Here is a 21,791-nt window from a genome sequence, read left to right as displayed (position 1 = left end):
CTCCCGTTGTGGGGGGGGGGGTCCTGCTTCTGATGTGCGCTTCTTTCTTCCAGGGACCGTGATCCAGAGAGCTTTGAACCTGCCTGGAGGGTGTAAATTCAAGGAATTGGAGCCTTTGGCTGAATCTCTCTCTCTCTCTCTCTCTCTCTCTCTCTCTCTCTCTCTCTTTATCTATCTATCTCCCTCCTGAATTACTGCTCTCTACAATGGTGGTTCTCAGAGTGAATGTCCAGGCCAATGGCAACACCATCCAAACTAGACAGAAAGTTGAACTTAGGGACCTCTCCTCTCCATAGGCATCCCAAGCTTCTGTGCCCAGGGGCTGTTGGGCCTCAGCGCTTTGGCTGATTCTGGTACAGACTCTGAAAACTGCCGGAAGCCTAACTTAAGTTTGTAACTGCAGTGGGCACAGACAGGTGACCCAGGCAGAAGGTCTCGGTGGCCTTCATTGAAGAGTGATCCCAGGAGCCCCTTAGTAAAGATTCAGGGCTCCCTCCTCCAAGCAGGTTCAGCGGTCCTTGAGGAGGAGCCATGTGAAGCATGAGAGAGAGAGAGAGAGAGAGAGAGAGAGAGAGAGAGAGAGAGAGAGAGAGAGAGAGAGAGACTAGATTGAACAGAGCTTGTGATTTGGAAATAAACGATTTGAGGTTTGCATCCTCACTGCTCAGCAGACTCCGCCCCTCACCCTGCCCCCAGTCTTTCTTCTGTTAGAACAGGGTTGTAACAGTGATCTCAGAGCCAAACGGTGCTTAGGGCTTAATGAACAGGGCACGAAGACCACTTTCAGATCCTGAGCAAATGCCACCATCCCCGCTAAAACCTATGTCAGGCACTGCCCAGAACACCTAAGAGGCAGGTTCAGGGAAGAACTCCCATGTACAGATGGGGAAACTGAGTCTCGGGTTCCTCTTCTTGCCGGTAGGGACTCAGCAGTAGTGCTAGAACTTGAGCTAAGAATCTGAGACCCTTCAGCTACAGAACCCTCACTGCCCTTGTCCTGCAGCCTCGGACAGGTGTCATCGGACTTGGTGCACATCCCATGAAGCGGTGGAAATCACTCGCCAGTTGCTATGGGGCTTAGAGCCCCAGCAGGTGGCTCTGATATCCGCCGGTTGCTATGGAGCTTAGAGCCCTAGCTCACTTTATCCGGACCACCAAGTCCAGTTTCTTCCCCTTAGAGAAGCCCACCTCCACCAGCCCGGAGCACACTCAGGGTCAGTGTCAGAGTCCTCCCAGGACCCGCGCAGGTGTTAGCACGCAAGCCGCCTCCCGAGCCTGGCACTGCAACCCTCCAAATTGGCTCTCACCCGTGGGCGCGCCTGACCTGGGCACCGGGTCTCTGAGCGACGCGTGGACCCTGAGGATCTGAGGGTTTCCTCCGATCGCAGCGGGACGCGGGAGCAAACAATGAAGATGAACTGCACATGCGCAGCACAGCAGCTAGGGATCGGTTCCCGCGACCCTCTTAGCCTCCATCACATTCCAGACTCCGTTCCCACGGCGCCCGCGCCCCTCCCAGAGCCGCAGAGCTCCTGTCTAGCTGGAGAGCAGTGCCTAGCCACCTGCAGCACCCACCGTGGCCTCAGCGGCAAAGCTACTGGGAGAACAGTCGTGTTCACATCACGCGAGAAAAAAGCAAGGAGGTGAAGTGTTTATAGAAAGTAAAAACACGCATTCTTATCAAAGTCAATATGACCCTCAAGTTTTCTCTGCTCATGCACACGACATCTGCACACAAAAACTGGCTATCAAAAGTAATTCCCCCAAATCATAGACAAAATCAAATACTCAAGTCAAGGGGATAAATCAGTTTCCTCCCTAGAGATGACCATGGTTAATATTGGGTGATATGTTAAGATTTTTTGTTTGTTTGTTTGTTTGAGACAGGGTTTCTTTGTAGCTTTGGAAACTGCCCTGGAACTAGCTCTTATAGACCAGGCTGGCCTCGAACTCACAGAGATCTGCCTGCCTCTGCCTCCCAAGTGCTGATTTAAAAAAAAAAACGGATGGTGGTGGCATACGTCTTTAATTCCAGCCAGCATTTGGGAGGCAAAGGCAGGCTGTCCTTTGATTTCGTGGCCAGCCTGGTCTACAGAGTGAGTTCCAGGACAGTCAAGGCTACACAGAGCAACCCTGTCTCGAAGAAAAAAAGATTAAAAGAAAAGTTTGTGCATGTGTGAGTGGTTATGTACAGGTGAGTGCAGATGTCCGTGGAGGCCAGAAGCATCGATCCCTGGAATTGTGAGCCACCCTAACTGGGTGCTGGGATAGAACTCTAGTCCTCTGCAATCAATAAAAATGCTTTTAATCACTGAGCCATCTTTACAGCCCCTGAACAATGCAATTATTGAAAAATAGCCCTAGGGGTTTAATTTTGGATTTTAATTTTTTTTAAATTTTGGATTTTTCATTAAGCATATTCTGTGTGCAGCTTTGTGTGAGTGCATCCAGCAGAGGGCGCCAGATGCACTGGAGCCGAAGGTACAGGTGGTTGTGGTTGTCTGACTCGGGTGCTGGGAACTGAAAGAGCAGCCCCTGGTCTTAACCTAGAGCCATCCCTCCAGTCCCTGGAAATAACCAAAGACTTGCAGGTCAGTATGCTTTAAGATGATGCACAAATCCATGACCGTTTGCCTCTTCTGTGAGTGACAATGGGCTATAATAAGTTCTATTTTCACTGTGGCATTCAACATCTAGATCTAGGTTTACAAGTGCTGGGAAGAACTCTCAGGAAAGTAATCATTGCTTACTCCTGGGTGTCATTAAAACTGGAGGCTGAGGCTGGGTGTAGTGGTGAATGCCTTTGATCCCTGTGCTCGGGAGGCAAAGGCAGGAGGATCTCTGTGAGTTTGTATACAGCCTGGTCTACATAGAGAGTTCCAGAACAGCCAAGAGTGACTCTGTTTACACCACCACCAAACAAACAAAACCACAAAAAACCCCTGGAGACTGCCCTGCCAAAGGAAGAGTATATTCTCCAACGGCAGCTCAGTGCGTGGAGTGGTCCTGTCCCTGTTCCGCTGTTCTGTATTGTTTTACTTAACGTATCTAAGTTTCATCTGAAGAACCAAGTCCCTAAACAGCATTAGGCGTTTTAATTTATTCTCAATTAGACATGAAAATCGCCCCTGCTTCCAGCCAGGACAGGCTTAAATGCAAGAGTTCATAAGAATTCCTAGTGATACAATAAAGGCGAAATGCCCTTGCAGGAGGCTGAGTGAGAGAGAAGAGGTCCTAAAACATCATCTCAGGGAACGAGGGGAGCTGGGGTGGGAGAGGAACAGTGCTGTTGCATGCACCTCACGTGGATGGGACCCGACCTTCTGACCGCGAGTCACCAGGCACTACATAGGAAATATAAAAAGATTATCTCCTTTAATACATGGCCAGGGATCAACAATAGCATCTACCAAAGACATGACTCAAAGCTTTTGCTCTAGAAAAAATGTCAAACCTTATCGTGGAAAAAAAAAAAAAAAGGTCGGAAAATACATTTTGTAAGTATATGAAAGAAATGGTTTACTGGCTCCCTTTAATTATCTCTTACCCATTTGTAAGAAGATCACAGTCCCACAGAAATGATCTATGGCTACAAAAGACTGGTAATAAAAGGGAAATGCAAATGAGGGATAAATACGCGGATGCTGGCCATAAACTACAGCTAAAACCGCACGTGTTTAAATACTTCTTTGCCTTCACAGTAGGCGAAGACTATAAAGAAATATGACATACAGGGGGGGCTGAAATGTGGAGAAATGCTCATTCTCATAAATATCTTCTTGGAATGTGATTTGTGGGACAATTGGAGGCCTCTCTGTCTCAGGGCTCATGTTTTGTGTTGATGCAGCCATTCTGTCTCCAGGGTTATGACTTAAGGGAGCAAAGCCCAAAAATGCATGGATCGCCACGGTCCTCGGTGTTTGCTGACAGGAATATGTGAGGGGGAAATTAATTTACAAAAACTATGAGAATCCACCAAGTGGGATATAGGACAATCATTAAACACTACAATGTATAACATGTTAACGTATAATACATGGAAGTAGTAGAGCTTATAATGTACTTTTAAGATTTACTTTTATTATTTTTAATTGTGTGTGTGAGTGTGTGTATTAGTCAAAGTTCTCTAGAGGAATAGAACTGATATAATGAATGAATATATATTCATGTATATACATACATACATACATACATACATATATGATTTATTAGTATGCCTTACAGGCTAAGTCCAACACTGTGTATCTAGTCCAACAAGACTGTAGGCTGAAGATGGATGCTCCAATGATACAGAGGAACTTTAGGTGGCTGTTCAGGCAGTGAGATGTCTCTGTCACTTCTAGAGTTATGGAAGTTGCTTACAATGCACTTCCTGTTTACTTAGATAATATATCCTTCTGGAGTCTTTGATGGAGTTGAAGAATAGTTATAGTTTTCCTTAGTTATGATAAAAGATAAAGTAGATATAAAATAGATATAAATTGTAACTGTAATTCTTGTTTGATACCTGTCTTGCTATATGTAATTTATTTATTTATTTATTTTTGGTTCTTCGAGACAGGGTTTCCCTGTAGTTTCTAGAGCCTGTCCTGGAACTAGCTCTTGTAGACCAGGCTGGCCTCGAACTCAGAGATCCACCTGCCTCTGCCTCCCGAGTGCTGGGATTAAAGGCGTGCACCACCACTGCCCGACCTGTAATTTATTATGTAAAAGTTAAAACCTTCCTTTTCACTTAGACAGAAAAGGGGAAATGGTGTGGGAAGTCCTTCTGTATATGTGTTGCTTTTATTGGTTAACAAATAAAACTGTTTTGACCATTGGCTTAGCAGAATAGAGCAAGGCAGGAATTCCAAGCAGACAGAGGAGGAAAGAAAGAAGAGTCAAAGAGAAGCCATGTAGCCATTGCTGCAGAAGACAGATGCTAGGCATTGGATGGAAACTTGCTGGTAGGCCACAACCACATGGCAATACACAGATTAATAAAAATGGGTTAATTTAAGATGTAAGAGCTAGCTAGAAATACATTTAAGTTATTGGCCAAACAGTATTGCAATTAATATAGTTTCTGTGTGTTTATTTTGGATCTGGGTGGCCAGGAAACGAACGAGTGGTCTCTGCCTACACATTCCCAGCACCTACACTAGGAAGTTCCCAACTTCCTCTAACTCTAGGTCCAGGGGATTTGACCTCCTCGGGTGCCTACACAGATGTACCTAGGCACACATGATAAGCACATAACTAAAAATAAGAATTAAAACTGGGTGTGATGGCACATGCTTTTAATCTAAAAACTTGAGAGGCAGAGGCAAATGGATTGCTTGCGAGTTCAAGGCCAGCCTAATCAGGCTACATAGTGAGATCCTGTCCCAAGAAACACCCTCCCCTACTTTAAAAAAATAAGAATAAGGGTCTGAAGAGATGACTGTTCCAGAAGACACTGCTTCGTGTCCCAGTTCCAGAAGATCTGACATCCCCTTCTGGCGACAGGAGTCACCAGGCACGTGCCCAGCACAGATATGTTTGTAGGCAAAACACCAACACCCATTAAAAAAAAAAGATTAAGTCTTTAGAAATAAAGACTAAAAGCCATGATTTGTCTTTTTAATCATCTGTCCTTCCAAAGGGTTTGGAAGGAAACGCGAGCACCAAAATTTAAAAATCTCACTCATAACAACAGAGAAATCTCTGAACAGATTTCGTTGATAGCAGCCTGGAACAATTCCTGACCTCCATTACTTAGCACTAACCTCCCGGAGGACCCAGGATGGGTGGGTCATGCCCAGGAGTGGGAATTGGCATTCTCTGGGGAAGGCATCACCCTAATGCTGCCTCTTTAATTTCCCCGGTGTTAGCATGATGTATTTAGGGCTCGCCACTAAATTAACGGCACAGTGCATTATGGTGCTTGTTTAAGCGTCTTTGTTGTGCATTACAGCATCTAATTTCCACTTCAAAGTAATTGGCCTCCGTGAGTCCTTTTTTTTCAGGCCCCTAAAAGCACTATCACTTAATGACTTCGGATGAGGGTGGTGCGGTGATTAAGTGATTTACAATTTTAGTAAAAGTGAATGCTAAAATGATTAACCAAGCCACCAGATAACTCAAAATATTCTAAAACACAATGGGTTCCTTGGCGGCAGTAGTGCCCCTGGGCCCAACCGCTAAATGGGTGCATTTTGGTTTATGTTGAAGTGATGCAGCATAAATGTCACAACACACACTAAGCTCACAATTAGCACTCATTGCTATTTGTATTATAGTTCTGCACAACTTCCAGGAGCTTGGGAAGGCTTGAGCTGACTTGGAGTTTGTACCTCCAGTACCAGACATGGCTATGCTTTGGTATGGTTTCATCTGTATACCTGGAATTCCTGGGCGCTAAGTGGCACTGCCTTCCATAGTTTCTGTGGTGCCATTTCAGAGTGTGGATACAAATACTTGGAAGTAAAGGAGAATGGGCGCCGACCTGTGACAGTCCTTATCTCTCTGTAAATAACTGTCTATAGTCAAGGGGACCATGATAGTATTGTCAACCAGACAAAACCTAGAACGCCCCCCCCCCCCGTGGGGTGAAGGGCCTGTAAGGATTTTCTAGCTGGGGTGGGGACCCATCCTGGATGTGGGCGGTACTGTTCCCTGGGCCGGGCCCTGGACTGAATGAAAGGAGAGAAAATGCTGAATGGTGACCCTGCACTCACCCCTTGCCTCTCTTCCTCCTGCGGGTGTAATGTGGCCAGTCACCTGGAGCTCCTGTGCCCTGACTTCACACCATGGTGGGCTACAAAACCACGAGCTGAAACAATACCTTTTCCCTTTAACTTACGGAAACCAAGACAGACTGATGGTCAGTGTTTTAATTTTTATTGGCTAAAGTGCATTTATTTGGTGTGTAACGGGCATGCGCCACATAATGATGCTTCAGTTGAGGAAGGCCACAAAGACAACAGTGGGCCCATGAGATTGAAATGGAGTTGGAAACTCTTATTGTGGGTGAACGTGATTGGGAGATGTCCCCCATAGGCCAGTGTGGCTGAACCCTTGCTTCCCACCCAGTGGCTATTTGGGAAAGTTCTGAATCCCCTAAGAGGTGGGGCCTTAGTGGAAGTGGGTCACTGGGCACAGGCCTTGAAGTTTTACAGCCTCTAACTCCTGTCACCATGCCTGCTGCCACACCTTCCTTGCCATGGTGGACTGTGTCCTCTGGAATCATAAGCCCAAACAAAGCTTTTCTTCCTGAAACTGGCTTTCAAAGGACACATTCTTAACAGCCACAAGAAAGTGACTACGTCAGGCAGTCCCTTTACTGTGTCTTTTCTGTTTAGATACACACTGTTGCTAACCTGCATGGTGCCTCTGTCTGCCATAGCATACTACACAGGTTTGTAGCCTGGAATATGTAGATTAGGTATGTAGTAGGCCACTCTCTCTGGGCTTTTGGAAGGATGTTTTCTGAAGACAAAAGGCCTCAGGAACCCAGCAATGGTATTCTGGTCCTCTGTTCTTTCTCTCTGGTGCATCCTAGGCTGAGGAAATAACTACAGAATGGGGACTCAGGGCAACACTGTCTACTGGTCTTCCAGTCTCCGCTTATGTTAAGTTGTGGTTTAGGAACTGTAGTTGGTTGTTTTTGACTCTTTACTCTTTGGGGGCCTGCCACCCAGCTCCCAAATAATCACAGAGACTTATTCTTACTATGAATGCCCAGCCTTAGCTTGGCTTGTTTCTAGCCAGCTTTTCTTAATTATCCTGTTTATTTTTTACTGCTGGGGCTTTTACCTTTCTCTATTTCTGTTTATCTCTTCTTCCCTTCTTATTCTATGTCTGGCTGTGTAGCTGGGTGGCCTCTGGCACCATCCTCTCCTCCTTTCCTTGCTCCTTTCTCCTTTTATTTATTCTCTCTGCATGCCAGCCCTGCCTATACTTTCTCTGCCTTCCTATTGGCTGTTCAGCTCTTTATTAGACCAATCAGGTGTTTTAGACAGGCAAAGTAACACAGCTTCACAGAGTTAAAACAAAACAATGAACGCAACACATCTTTGCACCATTAAACAAATATTCCACAGCATAAATGAATGTAGCACATCTTAAATATTCCACAAGGAACACCACAGATGGCATCACTTCTATGACACCACAGTTTGCAGGCACAAGTTCATCAAGAATTATCAAGTCCTGTTCTTTTTTATATATTTATTTATTTATTATGTATACAATATTCTGTGTGTATGTCTGCAGGTCAGAAGAGGGCATCAGACCTCATTACAGACGGTTGTGAGCCACCATGTGGTTGCCAGGAATTGAACTCAGGACTTTTGGAAGAGCAGGCAATGCTCTTAACCACTGAGCCATCTCTCCAGCCCAAGTTCATCTGTTTTTTTCTTTTTTCTTTTTTTTTTTTTTTTTTTTTTTTTTTTTTTTTTTTTTTTGGTTTTTCGAGACAGGGTTTCTCTGCAGCTTTTTTAGAGCCTGTCCTGGAACTAGCTCTTGTAGACCAGGCTGTCCTCGAACTCACAGAGATCCGCCTGCCTCTGCCTCCCGAGTGCTGGGATTAAAGGCGTGCGCCACCACCGCCCGGCTCCAAGTTCATCTGTTTTTGAAGTCAGCCTGACTCTGTCATTTGATGCTTACTTTCTCTTCCTGACTGTTCAGCCTGTAGATTGCAAACTAAGGCATCAGATGTGGGCTCAGCAATGTCACAGCTTCTCCACAGTTGCCTACTGTTTACATGTGTGTGTGTGCATGTATGTATAGATACATATATAATTTTAGGTTGCAGACCACTCTATAAGTTCGAGAGAAAAGGCTATAAATCTTAGAGCTTCTGGGAGAAGAGAAGCAGTCATGCCTTTGGAGTTAGGGTCAGCAATAGACCCTGCAAGCAACTGTAATCTCTGCTTTTGACTAAATCTGGAATGACATAGGAAGTACACAATTTGGGGACCTTGTGAGAGCTCAAACTACAGCAGAGGGTCATTGACTGGGATACACTACCAGCCTTCTGGTGGCCAGAGATCCTTGCTGACAGTGTTCCTGTGAGTAGAGGGATTCTAGGGTACAGAGGACAGAGGGTGCAACTTTTGAACACTTCACATTCTTATCTGCTGTGCAGGAGGAACCTAAGGCTTTCCCAAGGAGTCCACTGACTTCACACAGTCCAGACATAAGCTATGAACAAGCAGCCCATTAGGGGGTGCTGTGCCCATCTTAGACTAGAAAATGCAATCATTTTCCATTAAGCTAGCTTCTGGGGGGAACCAGGAGGGATTTCAACATGGTCTGGCTGTATGGAGTCAGTGTACAACGTTCCCCCTGCACTCCTGCAAGCAATAAGGACTTGCCTGTGGTGCTCTAAGGAATCACATGAAAACATCAACTGAGAAAACAAAGACTTTCCTAAGTATTGAAAGGTTCTCCACAGCAGGATGCTACGAAGGACGGACGGATTTATAAATGCAAAGCAATAGGGCAGAACTGAAGGCTGTCAGCTTCATCAAAACTGAACAATTTCTAAAACCTGCCTCCTGCTTCCAGAGAATGACTTTACTCTCGACTTCACCAGCAGAATAAGAGCAATTGTAACGGGAGTGCTCAAGTTTCCACTGTCCTCCCGCTCATTGCCAGCGTGCTTCACGGGGAGGAACAGGCAGGGCAACGGCATTTCTATCATTAAAAGACTCCCCTCCGCTGTGCACATGACTCCAGGTCCACTCACTGCCCCAAACGGAACTTCCTTCCAATCTTGTGCTTGGGAACTTTAATTAGTGGGTACCTCCACCAGACTAACCTGTGGGGAATTTTCTTGATTGTTGTGGAGAGGCCCAGCCCACTAGAAGTGGTGCCACCTCTGGGCAAGTGGTCTTCGGAGGTATAAAAAAAGTAGGTGGAGCAAGCCAGTAAACACTGCTACTCCATGGCCTCTGCTTTAGCTCCTGCCTCTAGGTCCTGTCCTGATTTCCCATAGGTATGGACCATAAGCTCTAAGGTGAAATGAGCCCTTTCCTCCCCCAAGTTGCTTTTGGTCATGGTGTCTTTAACACAGTGACAGAAAGAAAACTAAGACCCACACCCTTCCTAGAATTTCCTGTCAACACATAAACATTCAATTAACCCAATCTTCATTTAAAAAAAATCGCATTTACTTCTGTATATGGGGGGTATTAGTGGATACGGATGCATGTGCCAGTGTGTGTATGGGGGAGGGAGAGGCAGCAAGAGGACAGCTTGCAGGAGTTAGTTCTCTGCCTCTACCATGTGGGTCCTGGATCAAATGCAGGTGTCTGGCTTGATAGCAAGTGATCTTACCCCATATACCATGTTGTTCACGAAAGCCGAAGCTTGGAATATTATCAGATTTTCTGTAGATTCAGTAAACAAATGCTAAGTAAATAAATGACCAGCCTTGCTGCAGAGACTCCCTGCAACCCATGCATGGAGCTCCAAGGCTGCAGCTTTTACCACCCATGCCGGGGTGGACTTCGGTGATACAGTTGTCTTTGAGCCATCCTGGCTCCTTTAAGCAACGCCCCCATACTCCTGTTAGTAACGCCAACAGACTCACTGGTTCACCAAGTTGGACTCTGGTGTAATGGTTACTTTGGTCTGGAATAGGTTTCCTTTCTAGGGTGAGTAGGAATGTTGCATCTCCCCAGTAAAAGTCTCACACAACAAACATCTATTGTTATTTTAATTTGGTAAACATGGGGGTAAATTTTAGGATTTACCAAAAGATACCTCACGGCCTCTAATACCTCGAATGTGACCTTATGGAAATAAGGCCGTTACAGATGTCAGTCATTAAGATGAGGTCATGCTTGAGTAAGATGGAACCCAGATCAGACGTACAAAGACACACGCAGTGAGAACATGCTGGCACAACCTGCAGGCAGACGATACGGCAGAAACCCAGGCAGCCTCCAACAGTCCCTAGAGGGCAGGCCTGCAGCGCTGGGCCTGACTTGCTGCCCTGGTTCTGTGAGATGAGATCCGTTCTTCTGGTTAGGGTGGTAGTTTCTTCCAGAAGCTGTAGGTGTAGGAAGCTCACAGACCCTACATGTTGCTGTTCCCTTTGGCTGCTTTTAAAGATATTTTTCCATTTAGTTTTAATTTTTGTGTCATAATTTTTTAAACAACTTTAAAAACTATTGTTATTCTGTGTGTGCATGGGTGCACCGCAGTTCGCGTACGAGGTCAGAGGACAAACTTGTGGAGCTGGGTCTCTGTCCACCTCTACAAGCGACCTGGGTTGCTGGCTTGCAGAACAGGCACCATTACCAGCTGAGTTTTCTCACCAGACCTTAGAGTTTTACTTTGATGTGTCTTGTTATTTTCTGTGTTTGGGGTTCACCGTTCCTCCACTTGTGGACTTACTTTCTTTTCCCATCAGACTTGAAAAATACATTCCCCCAGCATACAGCATTCCCGTCTATACACTAAGTTGCACTGATAAAGGCCAACAATTCAGTCATCACAGAATCGTGATTGGCTGCATAACCCAAGGGTAAGCAGAAGGCACAACTAGACAGCTAGGGCACAGATTTCCAGAGAGCAAAAATACCTACACCAAACAGCCCAGAAACTTCCTCTACAAGGAGCTGTGAGAGCTCTAAGGGCAAGGAAAGAAAATTACAAACAAGGCAACATTCGGACAAGGCTGACAAAAATACGCAAGATTCTATCAGTGAGTTTTTAAAACAGTTTACCTTTTCATTACTTATTCTGTGTGTGCGTGCATGCCGTATCACACTCGTGGAAGGCAGGGTAACTTGCGAGAAAAGCAGTTCTCTCCCATCATGTGGGGCGCAAAGACTGAACTCAGGTTGCCTTCCCAGTCCTCGTCAGGCCTCTACCAGGAATTTTAAAAACAGATGATAAAATTCCATTTGCAGCAGCAACCAAATCTTTTAAGTAATTATTAAAAATTTCAGGAAACGATTACTATTGATACACATATATTCATGTTCCAGTATATATTATATACATGGAATACATGTGCGTCCACAAGCATGTCTTTACCTTACTGCAGGATATAAAATACAGACTGAATAAATAGACCGCTTTTGTTCACATTGGGATTTCTGATGGGCCTCAAAGGGCAGCTTTCCCCACCCAAGAGCCCAACATCACAACCAGAAGCAGCAGACAGGTCAGAGAGAGACTCTCATTACCCAGAGCTGGATGATACAACTTAGTCTGTCCACGGAAGGGGCTGATTAGCCAAGTGACAGCATTATGCTGCATTGGCAGCTTGGTCACAGCCAAAGCCCAGGACAAGAAACCCAGGGGTTCTCCTTTGTTTTGTCAATGAAATAAACTCACTTCAGTGTTCTAGGAAATAACAACCCATCAGAGAGCAGGGCTGGCTGGGCTTGTGGAAAATTCCACAGATGGCTGGCCAACAGGACTTGACATTAACCCCATGTGAACAGATTCCGGCCAGAGGCATACATCCACACTATGTGATTCTATTTGGCACCACAGAGACCTTTGCTCAGAAGCTGATACGTAAACTCTAAATAACACCCTTATGGACGTGGTCATTAGAAAAATCCAGATTTTTTTTTAAAACACTGACATAATAATCAAACCACTAAGGGGACAGAGGTATTTAAAAATACTAGAAGCAGAGACAGTGTTTTGCGTCAAACACTCCCCAGATCCTCTTCACTATTCAAGCTTATTACATCTTTGCTGTTCTCACTATGGCACCTGCGCCCATGGCACCTGCGCCCGCGGTCTCCTCGGCTCACCTGAAGGCTCCTGGAGGCACTGACACGCCACCTCTCGGCTTCAGCAAAGGCTCACTCCCGTGAGGGAGACACTGTGGGTGGCCGAGGGAACTACGGTTAGCCCGCCTCCTCACTTCTGCAGATAAAGGGACTGGGGTCTGTCATTAGACAACGACAGGGACAGAGGACGAGCAGGCTGTACCGTCTGAGCTGTGAATACGGTAAACTCATAAACAGAAACCATTCAGTTATCACAGGGACAACTGGTAGAGCTCTGGTGTATCAAGACTAGATGCTCATGTCTGGCAACACACGCTATGTAAACTGACTGTGGAGGGTAATCAGGTAGGACTCGTATTTGTCTCAGGATTTGGAAGGGAGGCAGGCACACCCGGTGTAGTGTCTGAAATGCTGAATGTTTGCATTGTAACACTGAAAGTCTGACATTCATAAAATAAACTGTATGTTGCCTATGTGAGCTCTCCGGTGTTAGGGGCTGACGTCGGCAGAAAATCCCCTGATCACCCATATGCTGACAAGGTCTCACTCCTTGATGCACAATCCAGGATTTGAGCAGTACGTAAATTATCTGTTGCCTTATTGGAATTCACTTCTTGTGAGTTTTCTGATGTAAAAGGAAGTTTGATTTATGGCGAAATGTTTTCTTGCATGTGTTACATTCATAGGGCTTCTCCCCTGTGTGTATTTTCTGATGCTCAGTCAGAGTCCAGAGCCGACGATAGCTTTTCCCACATTCGTTACATGAATACGGTTTCTCTCCGGTGTGAATCCTCTTATGCACTGTGAACGCTGACTTATGGCGGAAAGACTTTCCACACTCTTTGCACTTATGTGGTTTTTCCCCAGTGTGAGTTCGCTGATGCTCGGTAAAGGAGACTTTCTGGCAGAAGGTTTTCCCACACTCTTTACACTCATAGGGCCTCTCTCCTGTGTGTGTCTTCTGATGGTGCCGGAGAGCTGACTTCCGGCAGTAGGTCCTCCCACACTCGGGACATTCGTACGGTCTCTCCCATATGGTTCTCTTATGTGCAAAGCGGCGTGAGCTTTTGTGGACTGTGCGCTTGTGCTCGTGACACTCGTAGTGACTCTCCTTTGTGTCCGCCCTGTTCTGCTCACTGCAGTTTGACTTTGTGGCAGGCGGGCGGCCCCACTTACTAAGCGCGCCGTGCTTCTCTCCGGTGTGAGTTCTCTGGTGTATCGTGAGTGTTGTCTTAAGGTAGAAAAGCTTCCCGCACTCATTACACTCGAAAGTCTTCTTTCCTCTGTGGATCACTTGGTGCGCGACGAGGGCAGACTTCGTGCACAAAAACTTGCCACACTGGCGGCATTTATAGGGCTTCTCCCCGGTGTGGCTTCTCAGATGCACATTGAGGGCCGACTGGCAGAAGAAGGTCTTGTCACACTCTGTACACTCGTACGGTTTCTCCCCTGTATGGATTCTCTGGTGCGCCGTCAAGGCTGACAGACAGAAAAAGGTTTTCCCACACTCCTTACACTCGTTGGGCCTCTCTCCTCGGTGGGTTCTTTGGTGCACAATGAGGTAGGACTTCTTTCCGAAGGCGTTCCCACACTCCTTGCATTTGTAAGGCTTCTCCCCGGTGTGTGATCGGAAATGCTCAGCCAGGGCTGACTTCCGAAAGAAGGTCTTCCCGCACTCGTTACACTCATAGGACTTCTCCCCGCCGTGGATTTTCTGGTGCACGATGAGGGCAGACTTGTCGATGAAGGCTTTCCCACACTCTTTGCATTTATAGGGTCTCTCCCCAGTGTGAATCCGCTGGTGTCGAGTGAGGCTTGCCTTTATACGGAACGTTTTCCTACAGTAGTTGCAAGCGTAGGGCCGCTCTCCCGTGTGAATCCTCTGGTGCACAATGAGGGTGGACCTCTTCGAGAAGGTTTTCCTGCACTCTGCACACTCGTTCCGCTTCCTCTCCGCACACTCCTCCATTCCCGCAGAGGGGGCTGACTGCTGGAGGGTGGGCTTCCCGCCCTTCCCGCCCTTGTCGTGTTCGGAGGGTTGACTTACAGACTGGACATTCTGGTCTTTGGTAAGATCTTCACCCTGACCCCTAACGTCCCTAATCTCATTTTGTTTGTCCTGTTCTGTCCCAGAATGGCCTTTGTCAGCCTTCGTGTGGAGCGGTGGCTTCTCATACCCATGGGGCTCAGCAAGTACCTTTGCATTTGCTTTGCTTTGCTTTGCGACAGTTTTTTCTGAATTAGTTTTCAAGTCATTTCCACCTGGATCATACTTATGAAGCATTTTTTCTGAAGAAACAGTATTCATGTCTGGAGCAACTGTTTTCTCAAACAGAGCAGCTTTTTCTGGCATTGTTTTGTTACTGCAGGCTAAAACTGGCTTCAAATGCTTGTCTTGTATTCCCTTGTCCTTCTCTAAGGCATCGTCATCTTCTGGAAGGAAGGAATGGGATTAACATTAATATATGAGTTCTATGTAGTTTTGAAATGACAATCTGTAGAAAGGCCTTATGGGGGCCAAGTCTTCAGGGCCGGCTTTCCAGTGTTAAAGAGATTCAAGTGTAAATATCTCCTACTTTACACATTTATAGAGAAAAAAAATGAACAATAACACAAGGGACGGGGGTGGGAAACAAATTCACCTCTACCAGCTTACTTAACTGTGCCAAAGAAAGAAGAAACTGGCAAAGACTGTAAGAGCTTTGGACACTGACAGAAACATTCCAACACGGAACAGTCCCCAACATCTCCTGGAAGTGTGGCTGACAGGTGGCACGGACAAGGACGTGGGGGGAACCGAAGAGAAGTCTCCAGGCAGAGACCAGGCATAGCAGACCTCAGAAAGCCAGTGTTTACTCTGGAGTTTGTACAAGTGCAATGGAGAACGGACAACAAGAGTCGGAGATGATGCCGGGCGGTGGTGGCGCACGCCTTTAACCCCAGCTCTCAGGAGGCAGAGGCAAGTGGATCTTTGTGTGTTCGAGGTCTACAGCCTGGTCTACAAGAGCTAGTTCCAGGACAGGTAGGCTTGTTACGCAGGGCAACCCAGTCTCAAAAAAACAGAAAAAAAAAAAAAAGAAAGAGAGAAAGAGAAAGAGAGAAAGAGAGAAAGAAAGAAAGAAAGAAAGAAAGAAAGAAAGAAAGAAAGAAAGAAAGAAAGAGCAGAGCCGAGTGGGGATGGATTGCAAGAACGCAGCAAGTGCTTTGGCGGGCATGGTGGGGGAAGAATGAAGAAATTAGTGTGTGGTGGAGGAGCTTGGGTTCTGTGGACAGAGTACTTAAAGTCAAACATTTTTATAGAATACATTTATTTGAGGAGAACATTTTAATATATACAGCATGGGAGCTAGATTCCTCAGTCACTTATAGAGCTCTACGCCCTAGAAGATTCCAGGAAAAAAAAAGATCATATACGTGCCAGCTGTGATCACTAACCAGCCAGGGACTCGAATTCTTTGGTTTTTACCTGTTCGGTCTTCACACTTCCCTGCATGGCTCTGACTTGGCGATTCTTCCACTATCCAAGGCTCTTTGCCTTGCTCCAGTTTTAAGATCACATCTGGTTTGCTAACACAAAACCCTGTTAATGAGAAATAATAGGGAACTTGTAACAAGCTCTGTGGACTTCAAGGACTAAAGGCTGAGGAAACTGAGCAACCGAGATGCCCCACAACAACTCAATGGGGCTGATACAAATGAGTGTAGGACAGGTACACGCATGTACATGCGTGCACACAACTGTCATCATCTTTCTCCCTTGTTACTCAAGGAGAGAGAGCTCATTCTGATATTCGCATGTCCTTGTGACACAGAAGAAAGGCCAGCTTTGGGTGCCGTGAGGAGACTGCGCTCACCCGCTGAGATGAAGTTCCTGTAGTTCTCCAGCATCACGTCCCTGTACAGGAGGCGCTGCGCGGGGCTCAGGTACCGCCACTCCTGGTGGGTGAAGGCCACAGTCAAATCCTTGAAGGAAATTGATCTCTGAAAGGACATGTTTCATTTGAGATAATCAGAACTGAGCAACAGCAAATCTGTGGGAATATCAAACGTAAGGAGGGTGCTGCCACGGCCAACGTTAGGCTATAAGAGATGCTTCACAGGGGACGAAAGAGCAGAAACCGCCCACTGTTTATGAATGAGCGTTTTAAACGTGCAGATTATACTGTGCCCTGGATCCCCAGGTTACCGACTCACGTGCAGTATGGCTCTTGCTCCCACGGAGCGCCCAGCATGATAAATGACACAGGCGGAAACTGCACCTCGGGCAGGAACACACAAGCTAGACAAAGGGTGACCACAAATGGTCCTATTTTGTGCCATCGGGCTTCTGTGAGATGATCATTTTAGTCCTCACGTGAGGTGTGTCTTGCCATAGTGTGTTCACTGAGAAATACACTCAGGCAAAACAAACATGGCAGCCGAAGAGCAGTAGGAAAGGAAGGCTGTAGGGGAAGTGGGCGGAGCACACGGGTACCCACCCAGGTTTCTGCGACACACCAGTAACACACTCGTCCATGTACTAATGACCCATGAATTTACCTGGAAATCATAACGTAACTCTACAAGCAATCTGTTGGTGCCAATAAGCACATTAACACCATTAACAACCTGTTGTTCCCATGCTTCCGGCCACGATATGAATATGACTAGAAGTGCAGGGGCTGCTATGGGGCTCCTCGTCCTCTACCCTGGACACCACTAGTATGAAACATGCAAACCCACAGAGGTAAACACTAGGGCAGCAGGACCCAATGTGCATGCTGGAGGCAACCCTGCAGCACATGGGTGAGGGCAAGCCACTGTCTGTGAGCCAAATCCAGCCACTGTAGCTGAATCTGGCCAGCGCCTGGTCCACACTTTGCCCGTGACGTTCTCATGCAACCACTGCTGCATTTAGAGCTTAAGGAGACTGTATCCAAGCAAAACTGTAAACAGTTATTATCTGGTCTCCCAGAAGAAGCTTGCTCTTCCATGCTTGAAAGCATAGGAAACAACAGCTAAAAGGTCCAGGCAAAGGGGAAGAAAATTAGGATGCCCTTCCACAGGAGCATCAGTGGGTGTGAGATGAAGGCACTCTGCTACTTGAGGACCAAGATGGACTGACCACATGTGGGACAGAGACATTATGAGCTGGTTGGATGACATGACCGGAGTTGGGCACACGCCAACATCACATGCTAAGAGACTTAACACATACCTCATTTCCTTTTGCTCCCCCTCCCCATTTTTTAAAAAAAATTTATTTATTTATTATTTATACAGTGTTCTGTCTGCATGCCAGAAGAAGGAACCAGATCGAATTACAGATGGTTGTGAGCCACCATATGGTTGCTGGGAATTGAACTCAGGACCTCTGGAAGAGCAGCCAGTGCTCTTAACCTCTGAGCCATCTCTCCAGCCCCCGCTCCCCATTTTTGAAACAGTTTCAAACTGTAGCCCAGGCTGGCCTCAATCCATAGCAACTTTCCTGTATTAGCTTCCTGGGTACTGGAATTACAGGCGTGAGCCGCCACACCTGGCTTTGGGCCTCATTTTCTTTCTAGCTTGGGTAACTGAAGGATTAACAGCCTTGGCAAGAAACAGTGGGGAAGAAGCACACTGGACAGACAGACTGCCAACATTATTTCTTTTTTGGACAGCAGGACTCCTAGTGCCTTTAGAGGACCCTTGCAGGGAAGTAAAGCAAGAATCCAACACTGAGGTTCTTCGAGGCAGGAAGATTTCAGAGCTCAAAGGGCTGCACGGTAAAACTCTAAATGAGAGTAGAAGACAGAGTCGTGTGAAGGCTAGAAGTCGTCAGAAGTGCATCTTGGGAAGGGACGGTCACACTGGCAAGTGTAACAGAGAACTCAGAGAAGCACGGGGTGGAAATGCCTACTGGGCTTGAAAATGGAGATCTGATAACTAATTCTGATCACAACAGGGGTAGCAGACATGGACTGGGCTGACATTAGACAGGTGAGTAAAACAGTTATACCACGGGATCTAGAACGACGCCTGATTTAAAAGCAGAGCTGAAACACTCAGGAGGCCTAAGGACAGTTACCAGTTTGAGGCCCATCTGGGCTTTAAAGTAACTCTTTCTTTCATAAAAACAGGAGAAAAAAAAGCATAAAAGAAAAAAATTACTAAAAGGAAATAGCAAAAGGGCATCGTTTGAGGCACAGGTAACCAGGTAACCCATTTTTCCAAGGTTTCTTCACTCCCTCCCTCAAGAAGAGCAATCAGAAGGCTGTCTATCCCGACAACAGATTAGACATCTGTAATTACGAGGTCTTGCCAAGGTAGACATCCACAGCTGTTGTTGGTAAAGCTGACGTGACATCATCTGCTCAAAGACCCTATGAATATTTATAAACCAATGACAGGAAAACCATGGTAACAGCCTACTTCACATCTCTGGGGTCTTTCTTGTTCAACCTGAATAAACCTACCGGGATGTATAATTTCTGTTTATTTCTTTATTTTTCAAGACATGATTTCTCTGTATCCCTGGCTGTCCAGGAACTCTATGTAGTCCAGGCTGGCCTCAAACTCAGAGATCCACCTGCCTCCCAAGTGCTGGGATTAAAGTCATATACGGCCCTGCCCCACAATAATTTCTGTTTATTGCGGTTCACTCTTCTGGTATCGATCTGATTCCCTTATTTTCCTTGAGGCTGAATTTTATATATTTCTACCATTTCACCTGAGAGTATATGTTGCAAACCAATGACAACCTACGGCCCAAGGTGGGAAGTGAAGCCCTCAGTGACTTACCTGGGAACTGTCCATTTTCAGGTGCTCTCAAGAAAGGGCCAGGAATGATGATCGAAGGGCTGGGTGAGGAAGAATGGGGTCAGTCACAGACACATTGTGGAAGGAAAGGACCCTGCAGCCAGCATCACACACGAAGCAACTGCTCGAGGGAACGCACGCCCAGGAGCAGCTCTGAGTGGACCAGTCCCAGCTCCTCGCTCTGTGTGGATGGAAACAAAGGGGTTAAACTGAATTACCGTCTTACTTGTGCCGCCTTAAAAAACAAACACACAAGACTTAGGAGTTCATATCAGATCAGATCAATAAACTTTAGTATGTATAAAGCCTGGAAAAGCAGTACAGCAAAAGAGCGACTCTAAGATTAAGACATTAATTAATTAATTTCTGGCATCACTTACCTGTTTTCCTAAGAATGCGTTCTGAGTTGAGATCAGAAAAACCCAGACAGAAGGACTGAGGGTTTTAAGATGATTACCATTCGGCTCCCCTCCCCCAACCTTAACTGCAGTTTCATGAGAGGCCTCTGCTTAAATGTGGTAGAGGACAAAGGCCTGACCTGAGAATCAACAGGCTGGAATTAAATTCTTGGCTCTGTCACCACCAAACTACCTAAATGGTTAAAACTGCTGCCTTGTTCATTTGAAAAGAAGGTAATTTTTAAATATTTGAAAAACCTTCTCTCTAGGTACACTATATCATTCTATATTAAGTCGAAAACCCCAGGGTGGTGATGGACGTGGTTTGAGCAACTCAGGCGAAACGGCATGCGTTTGTTCTAAGTGATGGAGAGACCTCATCCGTGGAGGCATCCTTTCCCTCCAAACGACAAGCCCTCAATGAAGCATCATTCAGCTCAATCTGGACCTGCTCATTCCCTCAATCGCAGCTCAACCCGTAAGCGGCCCCAAAGGTTTCCTGGTCCAAGGGCATCCGCAGGACTTACTGCGATCCGATTTTTGCATGCTCACACCTCTCCTTCCCAGGATGCCCGCCCCGAGGCCTGCAGCCCCGTGATGCCCGGCGGCCTCGCCCGGCTGCTGGACAGCCGCGAGCCTTCGCGGGCTCCGGGCGGGCTCCGGTCCCTCCGATCCTGCCCCGAGCTCGCTACTCGGTCTTCCTCTGGCTCCGGGGAAATCTTCTATAGTTCCTAGAAGGCCCCGAGGAACCGCTGCGCTTAGGAGCAGCGGGAGCCTCGCCTAAAAGCGCTCGGAAAACCGGAAGCGCATCCATCAAGGCTCGGAGACGGCGCATGCGCAACGCCTCGGTGCGGCGGTTCCCACGGTTCTCTGAAGGGTGCTGCAGTCTGTCCGGGACTACATTTCCCACAAAGTGCTGCGACCTCCGCAGACGATTTCCTCTGGCGCTTGATTTTAATCAATGGGCTGTGAGCCATGAGTACAAAAGGAGTGTGAGAAAGAAAGATTACAAACCTGGAAAGAAATCCCAACAATTATTAAGGAAATAATAATGACTAAAGGGTTCTCTTAGAATTGAAAAATAATGGCGAGCTTCCCAAAACTACAGAAAACACCTAACAATTGAAAATGAATCAGACCGTCTCTAAATATCTTAAAAGAAAATAATAGTCATACTGCTTACTCCCAACTGTCTGAGTTTATTGACAGGTGGATGCTCTTCTGCCAATCTTACACAAGGGGAAATCGCAATAATTAACGACAAAATACTCTAACAGTATACTTTTTCGGTTATTTTATTTTATACGTATGGATATATTGCCTGCACGTATGCCTCTCCACCACTTGTGTGCCATGTCTGATGTCTGAGGATGTCAGCAGAGGGTATGATGTGGTTGCTGGGAACTCTGGTCCTCTGGAAGAGCAGCCACTACTCTTCACCACTGAGCCATATCTCCAGTCCCTTAACAACCTAGTTTAACAGCACCAACTATATTATAATGCAAGAAATATAGAAACTAACCTTTCATCCCATGGGAACAAATTGTATGTATGTATATCATTAAAAGAGTGAAGCTACATAATATGTTTTATTCACTGGACGGCCTGGAGGTTTCTGACACAGTTACCTGTTATCATTAATACCAAAAGGAACAGCAAGGTGCAGAGGCTGAGAGATGGCTCTCAGTGAGCCAGGCGTCCAGGGATTCGATGCTTATATATTGATTCCCACATCGAACGTGGCTGTGCTGTGGTTTTAAACAAAGGGGGCATCAAAAGGGACACCGCAGGTTTAAAAAAACAACAACAAACAACAAAAACAAAAACAAACAACCCAACCTGTGACATCTTAGCAGTCAGGTTGTCTGCAATGTTCCTAAAGTCTGTGCAA

General features: G+C 46.3%; 1 protein-coding gene across 2 annotated transcripts; it reads right to left on the bottom strand.

Moving 5' to 3' along the window:
* Positions 1-10,666: 10,666 nt before the first annotated feature.
* Positions 10,667-20,695, bottom strand: Znf334 (zinc finger protein 334). 2 transcript variants are annotated; one of them, XR_005285429.1, is made up of 6 exons: positions 20,428-20,695; positions 19,485-19,683; positions 16,580-16,706; positions 16,192-16,305; positions 12,747-15,158; positions 10,667-11,842 (listed from the first exon to the last, which is right to left on the bottom strand). XR_005285429.1 is itself a non-coding variant. In XM_038330354.1 (5 exons), exons 2-5 carry the CDS (start codon positions 19,497-19,499, stop codon positions 13,333-13,335), a joined length of 2,082 nt encoding a protein of 693 aa, XP_038186282.1. In that variant the 5' UTR covers positions 19,500-19,683; positions 20,428-20,695; the 3' UTR covers positions 10,667-13,332. The 2 variants fall into 2 exon arrangements, 1 of the variants encoding a protein (XP_038186282.1); XM_038330354.1 differs by having other exon boundaries at positions 10,667-15,158.
* Between the last annotated feature and the right edge of the window lie 1,096 nt (positions 20,696-21,791).

Source organism: Arvicola amphibius, chromosome 5 (assembly GCF_903992535.2).
Source record: "Arvicola amphibius chromosome 5, mArvAmp1.2, whole genome shotgun sequence".
Taxonomy (NCBI): domain Eukaryota; kingdom Metazoa; phylum Chordata; class Mammalia; order Rodentia; family Cricetidae; genus Arvicola; species Arvicola amphibius.
Note: the sequence above shows the minus strand (reverse complement) of the source record. Positions and strands in the feature narration are given on the sequence as shown.

Excerpts from the sequence above, each read along its gene's own strand:
- Znf334 (XM_038330354.1), bottom strand. Across the intron at positions 16,306-16,579 it reads CAGGAACTTCATCTCAGCGG|GGTTTTGTGTTAGCAAACCA; the intron begins GTGAGCGCAGTC and ends TCTCATTAACAG. Across the intron at positions 15,159-16,191 it reads GAAGTGTGAAGACCGAACAG|AAGATGACGATGCCTTAGAG; the intron begins GTAAAAACCAAA and ends CCTTCCTTCCAG.